Source organism: Oncorhynchus tshawytscha, unplaced genomic scaffold (assembly GCF_018296145.1).
Source record: "Oncorhynchus tshawytscha isolate Ot180627B unplaced genomic scaffold, Otsh_v2.0 Un_scaffold_3920_pilon_pilon, whole genome shotgun sequence".
Lineage (NCBI taxonomy): Eukaryota > Metazoa > Chordata > Actinopteri > Salmoniformes > Salmonidae > Oncorhynchus > Oncorhynchus tshawytscha.
The window spans coordinates 348,039-358,600 of record NW_024609812.1 but is presented as its reverse complement, the minus strand read 5'-3'; the positions used below and the strand labels follow the sequence as shown (position 1 = coordinate 358,600).

At 41.3% G+C, this 10,562-nt stretch overlaps 1 protein-coding gene across 9 annotated transcripts in view; it reads right to left on the bottom strand.

Moving 5' to 3' along the window:
* Positions 1–304: 304 nt before the first annotated feature.
* Positions 305–10,562, bottom strand: part of col7a1l (collagen type VII alpha 1-like) — a 127,753-nt gene continuing 117,495 nt past the window's right edge. For all 9 annotated transcript variants that reach the window (XM_042318654.1, XM_042318655.1, XM_042318647.1 and 6 more), the window contains 7 exons: positions 8,930–9,007; positions 8,738–8,791; positions 8,564–8,612; positions 7,851–8,081; positions 6,550–6,630; positions 5,389–5,574; positions 305–2,048 (listed from right to left, as the gene is read on the bottom strand). In XM_042318654.1, the coding sequence (XP_042174588.1) occupies positions 2,029–2,048; positions 5,389–5,574; positions 6,550–6,630; positions 7,851–8,081; positions 8,564–8,612; positions 8,738–8,791; positions 8,930–9,007 (699 nt within the window). In that variant the 3' untranslated portion in view covers positions 305–2,028. The remainder of the gene's footprint in view (positions 2,049–5,388; positions 5,575–6,549; positions 6,631–7,850; positions 8,082–8,563; positions 8,613–8,737; positions 8,792–8,929; positions 9,008–10,562) is intronic.

Here is a 10,562-nt window from a genome sequence, read left to right as displayed (position 1 = left end):
TCATTGTTGTGATTCACTGACACACACAGTGGTAAAGGAACGTCAGACTCATTGTTGTGATTCACTGCACACACAGTGGTACACACACAGTGGTAAAGGAACGTCAGACTCATTGTTGTGATTCACTGACACACACAGTGGTAAAGGAACGTCATAGACGCATTGTTGTGATTCACTGACACACGCAGTGGTAAAGGAACTTCATAGACGCATTGTTGTGATTCACTGACACACGCAGTGGTAAAGGAACTTCATAGACGCATTGTTGTGATTCACTGACACACACAGTGGTAAAGGAACGCCATAGACTCATTGTTGTGATTTAATGACACACATTAAAACAGTAAATACTCATTATCAATTCACATTAACAGTGCCATTGGTGTAGATTCATGTACCAATACAATAAACATATTTCAGTAGAATCAGGGTTTAAGTGTTAAAAACTCTTTCAGTAGTATCAGGGTTTAAGTGTTAAAAATTATTTCAGTAGTATCAGGGTTTAAGTGTTAAACATTATTTCAGTAGTATCAGGGTTTAAGTGTTAAAAATTATTTTAGTAGTATTAGGGTTTAAACTATCAGTAGTACCAGGGTTTAAACTATTTCAGTAGTATCAGGGTTTAAGTGTTAAAAATTATTTCAGTAGTATCAGGGTTAAAGTGTTAAAAACAACTAGAACAAAATGATGCACTTAGAAGTAGTACTATAGAATGTGTTATACTATAGTACTATAGAACGTGCTATACTATACTACAGTACTATAGAACGTGCTATACTATGGTACTATAGAATGTGCTATACTATAGTACTATAGAATGTGTTATACTATACAGAATGTGCTATACTATAGTACTATAGAATGTGATATACTATAGTACTATAGAATGTGTTATACTATAGTACTATAGCATGTGCTATACTATAGTACTATAGAATGTGATATACTATAGTACTATAGAATGTGTTATACTATACAGAATGTGCTATACTATAGTACTATAGAATGTGATATACTATAGTACTATAGAATGTGCTATACTATACAGAATGTGCTATACAATAGTACTATAGAATGTGATATACTATAGCACTATAGAATGTGCCATACTATAGTACTATAGAATGTGCTTTACTATAGTACTATAAGATGTGCTATACTATAGTACTATAGAATGTGCCATACTATAGTACTATAGAATGTGATATACTATAGTACTATAGAATGTGTTATACTATACAGAATGTGCTATACTATAGTACTATAGAATGTGATATACTATAGTACTATAGAATGTGCTATACTATACAGAATGTGCTATACAATAGTACTATAGAATGTGATATACTATAGCACTATAGAATGTGCCATACTATAGTACTATAGAATGTGCTTTACTATAGTACTATAAGATGTGCTATACTATAGTACTATAGAATGTGCTATGCTATAGTACTCTAGAATGGGCTATACTATAGTACTATAGAATGTACTATACTATAGTACTATAGCATGTACTATACTATAGTACTGTATAATGTGCTATACTTTAGTACTATAGAATGTGCTATACTATACTATAGTAATATAGAATGTGCAGGCTACCTTTTGATTAAAACATGAAAGAACACATTCATAACATTCACATGGTGAGTCAACTGTAATTGGCATAGTCCATAGAAAATACAATAGCTGTATTAGACCTGGGTTCAAATACTTTTAAAATAATTTGAGCGTTAGCTTAAAAGACTGCCTGGAGTCCCAGATGGACAGAGTTTTGCAGTTTTGGGACTTTTCTATTGGGTAATTAAGCCAGGCAAGCTCAAACAGGCACAGATAAAGCATTTCGAATGATTTTGCAAATATATGAAACCCATGCAGCTCTGCTCTATATGGGCATTTCTCTCAAGTGTGGAAAATCATTAGTTTACTTTAAATATTTAAAAAATCCAGATCTGCACAAAAATTCGAACATTTTACACTGTGGCATTTACAAAAAAAATAATTGTCTTGATTGGCAGCTCCCTCTCACCTTCTAGGCTCAAGACCTGTGAAGAAACAATGAATGTGTTATGTAATGCAACAATAGCGTACTGCCCCTCCTTTGAGATTGCATTTGTGTGTGCCAGACTGACGTCAAATACAATTGTCAAACGGCAAGCTAAATCAAGTGCACTACAAATAATGTGTTTGACCAGGCTGTCTGGTGTTTGCCCATGTTTATCCCAAGATTCACAATGGCTGTCTAGATCACCTCTCTCTTTTCTAGTGCCAGCTCCGGCTAGTCTGATTGGTTCCTTCCATCTTTGACCCCTTCTATTCCTGAATACCATCCTTGGCCCTGACTGATGGTGCATTCAAGTGCTGCATTTTCTTTTAGGAAATGTACTGTTGGTAGTTGTCAACGGACATGTTAGTTGTCACAATGGACATATTTTGAATATATGTAGATAACCATTCAAAAGACGCGTCACAAGTCCTCAACTGGCAGCTTCATTAAAACTTCTTAGGGCTGAAATCCCGTTAACGGGATCGATATGACAACAGCCAGTGAAAGTGCAGGGCGCCAAATTCAAAACAACAGAAATCTCATAATAAAATTCCTCAAACATACATGTATCTTATACCGTTTTAAAGGTAATCTTGTTGTTAATCCCTCCACAGTGTCCGATTTCAAATAGGCTTTACAGCGAAAGCACCACAAACGATTATGTGAGGTCACCACCAACTCACAGAATAATTCAGCCATTTTTCCAGCCAAAGAGAGGAGACACAAAAAGCACAAATAGAGACAAAATTAATCACTAACCTTTGATGATCTTCATCAGACTTCATGTTACACAATACATGTATGTTTTGTTCGATAAAGTGCATATTTATATAAAAAAATCTCAGTATACATTGGCGCGTTAAGTTCACTAGTTCCAAAAACATCCGGTGATATTGCAGAGAGCCACATCATTTTACAGAAATACTCATTATAAATGTCAATAAATACAATTGTTAGACATGGAAATATAGAAACACCTCTCCTTAATGCAACCGCTGTGTCAGATTTCAAAAACACTTTACGGAAAAAGCACACCATGCCATAATCTGAGACGGCGCTCGGAAAATAAATACAATTATCCGCCATGCTGGAGTCAAACATAAATCAGAAATCACATTATAAATATTCCCTTACCTTTGATGATCTTCATTAGAATGCACTCCCAGGAATCCTAGTTCCACAATAAATGCTTGATTTGTTCGATGATGTCCCTTATTTATGTCCAAGTAGCTACTTTTGTTAGCGCGTTTAGTACACAAATCCAAACGCTCGTGCAGGTCCATCCGAACATCAGACAAAAAATATAAAAAAGTTATATTACAGGTCGAAGAAACTTGTCAAACTAAGTATAGAATCAATCTTTAGGATGTTGTTATCATAAATCTTCAATAAAGTTACAACCGGAGAATTCCTATGTCTGTAGAGAAGCCATGGAACGCAGGTCGCTATCATGTGAAATGCGCATGACCAGGACCTGGCTCTCTGCCAGACCATGTACTCAAGGAGCTCCCATCCGGCTCCACAACACAGTGGAAGCCTCATTCAAGTTTCTAAAGACGGTTGACATCTAGTGGAAGCCCTAGGAAGTGCAACTTTATCCATATCCCACTGTGTATTCATTAGGGGCTGGGTTGAAAATCTACCAACCTCAGATTTTCCACTTCCTGTTTGGATTTCTTCTCAGGTTTTTGTCTGCCATATGAGTTCTGTTATACTCACAGACATCATTCAAACAGTTTTAGAAACTTCAGAGTGTTTTCTATCCAATACTAATAATACTATGCATATATTAGCAACTGAGACTGAGGAGCAGGCTGTTTACTCTGGGCACCTTTCATCCAAGCTACTCAATACTGCCCCTGCAGCCATAAGAAAATAGTACCCGCAAAACATCAGTCTCAACGTCAGCAGTGAAGAGGCGACTCCCGGATGCTGGCTTTCTAGGCAGAGTTCCTCTGTCCAGTGTCTGTGTTCTTTTGCCCATCTTGATCTTTTATTTTTATTGGCCAGTCTGAGACATGGCTTTTTCTTTGCAACTCTGCCTAGAAGACCAGCATCCCAGAGTCACCTCTTCACTGTTGACGTTGAGACTGGTGTTTTGCGGGTACTATTTAATGAAGCTGCCAGCGAGGACTTGTGAGGCATCTGTTTCTCAAACTAGACACTTGAATGTACTTGTCCTCTTGCTCAGTTGTGCACGGGGCCTCCCACTTTTTCTATTCTGGTTAGGGCCAGTTTGCGCTGTTCTATGAAGCGAGTAGTACACAGCGTTGTACGAGATCTTCAGTTTCTTGGCAATTTCTCGCATGGAAGAGCCTTCATTTCTCAGATCAAGAATAGACTGACGAGTTTCAGAAAAAAGTGCTTTGTTTCTGGCCATTTTGAGCATGTAATCGAACTCACAAATGCTGATGCTCCAGATACTCAACTAGACTAAAGAAGGTCAGTTTTATTGCTTCTTTAATCAGAACAACAGTTTTCAGCTGTGTTAACATAATTGAAAAAGGGTTTTCTAATGATCAATTAGCCTTTTAAAATGATAAACTTGGATTAGCTAACACAACGTGCCATTGGAACACAGGAGTGATGGTTGCTGATAATGGGCCTCTGTACCCTTGTGTAGACATTCCATTAAAAATCAGTCATTTCCGGCTACAATAGTCATTTACAACATTAACAATTTCTACACTGTATTTCTGATCAATTTTATGTTATTTTAATGGATAAAAAATGTGCTTTTCTTTAAAAAATAAGGACATTTCTAAGTGACCCCAAACTTTTGAACGGTAGTGTATATGTCTCATTCCCAAATCTCCTCTTGTCATTCCCTAGTCATCCCTAGCGGTTCCCGACCTCTCCTCTGCTTCCCAATCTCCTCTTGTCATTCCCTAGTCATCCCTAGCGGTTCCCGACCTCTCCTCTGCTTCCCAAATCTCCTCTTGTCATTCCCTAGTCATCCCTAGCGGTTCCCGACCTCTCCTCTGCTTCCCAAATCTCCTCTTGTCATTCCCTAGTCATCCCTAGCGGTTCCCGACCTCTCCTCTGCTTCCCAAATCTTCTGTAGTTATTCCAATAGAATAAAATATTTGCTTTATTGGTCCATTTGGACTGAAACGTCCTTATTGTTTTGCTGTCACAGTACCCAACCTGCCTCTGGAGCAATTAGGGGTAAAGTGCCATGCTCATGGGCACAAAGGCGCTAGACAGCACATGGGATATTGAAGCCAGTAACCCTCCGGCTGTTGGTTCACCTCCCCCAGATGTCCCCTGTAAACTGAGGGATTCCTCCTTGTCAACTCTAACCTGGAGACTACTACCGGCATCAAGTAGTTCCCTACCTCTCCTCTCTTTCCCACACCACCTCTGACATTCTTGTTTGGTGTTGAAGCGGTTGTGGTTGCCCTCACAACCCCCGTAGACAAACGGCCGGCACTCCCCGGAGTGGGGGTGGTAGTACCACAGCAGGACATGCTCCCAACATCCCCCCTCTGACATGGGCAGCAGGCAGGGGTCAGGGGTCAAGTCTAAAGCAAAAGTAGAGATAATATAACCTGGTCACAGATCTGTTTGTGCCAAACATGACGATGACTGTAGGAGCTAGACAGCACAAACAGATCTGGAACCAGGCTAATCACTAAATTATAGGAGTTAAGTAACAGATAATTAAGAAAAGCTTTTCTGAGGCATGTTTGACAAGAGTGAACACGTTCAAAAACATGTAGAATTAGGAATATTATCCTCAATGAATTAAAATCCTTTGTGGAAACCAAAGAAATTATGTCCATTGTGCTGTGATATCAAGCGTATGAGTCATTGTTAGATCATCCATTAATTAAGTGAAGAATGGTTTTTAATAGTTTTGCCTTTCAATGTGGGTTGCACATTCATTCATAAATTCTAACGCACAACAACACACACACTCTTATCTTTCTCGTCCCATATTGTGCCCCATACACTCCCTCCTCATTACAAACTAATATAACAGAGAGAGGGAGAGACAGAGAGAGAGAAAAAAATGGAGAGAGACAAAGATGAAGAGAGAGAGAGAGAGAAAGGGGGAGAGAGATAGAAAGATAGGGGAGGGGGGTAGAGAGAGAGAGAGAGAGAGAGAGAGAGAGAGAGAGAGGGAGGGAGAGACAGAGAGAAAAAAATGGAGAGAGACAGAGAGACAAAGATGGAGAGAGAGAGAGATCGAGGGGGAGAGAGATAGAAAGATAGGGGAGGGGGTAGAGAGAGAGAGAGAGGAAGAGAGATAAAGAGAGAGAGAGAGATGGGAGAGAGAGAAAGAGAGGGAGGGAGAGAGACAGAGGGAGGGAGGTAGAGAGAGAGGGGGGAGAGAAAGAGAGAAAGAGGGAGGGAGGGATTGAAAGCGAGAGAGTGCAAGAGAAAAAATAAAGAATCAAAATGAAAAGAGGAGAGGAAGAAGCAGGAACAAAAGGAAGAGGAAAGACGGAGAGAGAAAAGAGAGATGGAAAGGAAAACAAGTTCCATTCATTCACCTGATGAGCGTGGCCCGACTCCTGGAACCCTTCTTCTCCTGTGCCTCAGTCCCCAATCCGCTCCCCTGTTGGCTCCAGAGTCTGAAGAGAGAACTCATTAGCTTACAGAAAGGCAGATTCAACAATTTATGACTAAGTGGGGTCTGCTGCGTCCCACTCCTCTAATCAACACACAGGGCCCTTGATAAATGTCAACTCTATTGGCCCTGGTCAAAAGTATTACACTATTCAGGGATTGGAGTGCCATTTGGAATACAGCCTCTATAGGTTCATACTGGAGGATGAACAGGGAGACATGGAGGAAAGGATGATGAAAGATGGAAATGTCTACGAATCTCCAAGTCGGATGTTTGTCTGTGACTGATACATTTTGCATGTAAAATACACTGCATTTACGGGGAGATTATGGAGTTTGTATTATATTCTTATTTAACTTTTTTTTAATCAGGCAAATCAGGTCTGGTGTAATGGAATCAAATGTAATACTCCCAAGAGTGAAAACCCCGCCCATCTGGCACACCAGGCAAGTTCAATCAAACACTCAGAGCATTTGAAAAGATCAAATATTTTGGAACTCAGGTCATATGTATATATACCTATGAGCTAGATGTCACGATCCCGGGCGCGGGATTACACTTAACAATGGACACATTGACATTGACAGGGGCAATGTGAGCCTTTGATTATTTCCGATCCCTTTGGTTCAATGGAAGCTGAAATAGGGATTCAAATGGGATGAGAAGCCCAGTAGCCGGCTGGCTAGCCTAGGGCTGGCTAGGATAATGACCTGCGATAACACTGTGTTTTCATTGCTTTTTTTCTGCCTCTCTCTCTCTTTCCCTCTGTCTTTGTCCTCGTCTTTTTCTAGTCACAGTAATAAAGCACTCAGAATGGAGAGTCTAGCTTCAGGGTTGGGGTGAACTCTGGAGGTTAGTAAAAAGATGGATAGGATATTAGATTGGTCGAAGCGAGGGTCTCACTTAGGGACAAGGGCAGTGTTTACATGAAGGGAAAAACAACAGCTTTTTATTTATTAGTTACTCAAATAGGTGGGGGATAAACAATACTTCTCTGTGGATATTTGTCTGGAATTTCGACCCGAATAAGAACCAATCCCACAGTTTAAATATAACTTTATTCAACATTTGTGACAGACAAGATACGTTTAGGTTTTCTTCTGTGTAAAAAAGTGTGGCTATGCTGTACAGGAATGGAAAGCAGCATCACATCGGGACCAGGGGCATATATGTGGTCAGGAGCTTGGACCGCCACACCAGATACGGCACAAACCTCTAACTTACCGGTAAGGTTGTCATCACCTGGGGTCCCCTCCTCTTGCAAGGGGACGGGGGGAGGAGTGGTTGATCCTACCAGCTCCTTTACAAGTCTTTTCTTGTCCTCTTCCTCCTCTCCCATCTCACCCTCAGGTAGGCTGCGAGTGAAGATGGATACAGGCTCGTCTGGTTCCCTCTCAAACAACATGCTCTCAGCATCCGGGTCCTTGGACTTCACCACAAACTTCAAGTCCATTCCTGCAACAACCACAGACAGAATAGTCAGTGTTTTCCTGCCATTGAATAAACATGAGCCTTAAACAGGCTTTTACTGGATTCAATTGACAATTTCACACCTGGAAACTAATGGAGGAAATTTGATATGATATGTTGACATAAAACGCATTCTCTACTTTAATGATGTTCACTACGAATAAGGCAACAATGCCTTTCTCCTCAAAGTTGTGGAGGTGTAAACTAAAGGTGCGTTTGGCCCTGTGGTTGTAGGGCCCTATGGGTTCTGGTGGGTGGCATGATGGTTTATGAGTCTGGTGTTTGTGAATGACTCCGGTCGGTCACGGTGTCCCCTCTCTCAACGGGCCATTCCACAGAGTGGGCACACCAGATGGCAGAACACACAGGGGTGCCATGCCGCAGCAGTGGGAGTTTTGGAATGTAGAACCGACACACAGCCACACAGACCTGCATGCGCACACACAGCAAAACACAGAAACACTCACCGCACTGGTTCACAACCTCTTGGTTCACCAGATCCTTCACCTCCTCGGCCTGAAAACAGAGAGAGCAGAGTGCTGCTTAGACCTTGTCTTCAACCAAGCTGTCTGTCAATACAAATATGTCTTAGGCCAGGCAGGTGTGAAACGTGTGTGTGGGAATAAGTAAGATGTATTTACAGAGAGTCCGGGTTCCCCTTTCTCTCCCTTTAGTCCCTCGTTTCCGAGCTCTCCCTGGAAAAGACACAGTGGTTATTATCACAGCAATTTTTACTGTCACCCAGCCTAGTGACAGTAACTCCCATTAGGTATTGATACATGAACAACAACATGTGTGTGAGTGTTATGTGTCTGGTCTATGAAGTAGCTTACACTGCCTCCTCTTTGTCCCGGACTTCCAGGTGGTCCTGTCTGACAAGGCTTCCCTCTGCCTCTCCTGCCCCTCTCTCCCTGGGACAACAACACAGCAAAATGAAGAACGCTCTTACTCACACAGGTGCTGCGCGTGCTAGTGAGCCCACGCACATGTGCTCTCACAGGCACATGCACAAACAGGCAGGCACACAGATAGACACACACAGATAGACACACACACACACACACACAAAGATAGACACACACACACACACACACACACAGATAGATAGATAGATAGATAGATAGATAGATAGATAGATAGATAGATAGATAGATAGATAGATAGATAGATAGATAGATAGATAGATAGATAGATAGATAGATAGATAGATAGATAGATAGATAGATAGATAGATAGATAGATAGATAGATAGATAGATAGATAGATACACACACACACACACACAAAGACACATGCACAAATAGACAACACACAGACACACAGACAGACACACGCACAGATAGATACACACACAGACACACACAGATAGATACACACACAGACACACACAGATAGATACACACACAGACACACAGACAGACACACACACAGATAGATACACGCACAGACACACAGACAGACACACACACAGATAGATACACACACAGACACACAGACAGACACACAGACACACAGACAGACACACGCACAGATAGATACACACACAGACACACAGACACACACAGAGATAGATACACACACAGACACACACACAGATAGATACACACACAGACACACACACAGATAGATACACACACAGACACACAGACACACACACAGACACACACACAGACAGACACACACACAGACACACAGACACACAGACAGACACACACACACACAGACAGACACACACACAGACAGATACACGCACAGACACACACTCTCTCACATATAAATACAAACCGACAACTTCCTTCAATCTAAATTCAATTATACAAAAATGGTATAGTATTATAAGAGGGACACGTACTTCCCTACTACATACTTCCCTACTACGTACTTCCCTACTACGTACTTCCCTACTACGCACTTCCCTACTACGTACTTCCCTACTACGTACTTCCCTACTACGTACTTCCCTACTACGTACTTCCCTACTACGTACTTCCCTACTACGTACTTCCCTACTACGTACTTCCCTACTACGTACTTCCCTACTACGTACTTCCCTACTACGTACTTCCCTACTACGTACTTCCCTACTACGTACTTCCCTACTACGTACTTCCCTACTACGTACTTCCCTACTATGTACTTCCCTACTACGCAGTTCCCTACTACGTACATCACAACTACGCACTTCCTTATTACATATTTCACTACTACGTACTTCCCTATTACGTACCTCCTTATTACGTACTTCCTTACTAGGTACTTCCCTTCTATGTACTTCCCTACTAGGTACTTCCCAACAACATACTTCCCTACTACGTACTTCCCTACTACGTACTTCCCTACTACGCACTTCCTTATTACGTATTTCACTACTACGTACTTCCCTATTACGTACCTCCTTATTACGTACTTCCCTACTAGGTACTTCCCTTCTATGTACTTCCCTACTAGGTACTTCCCAACAACATA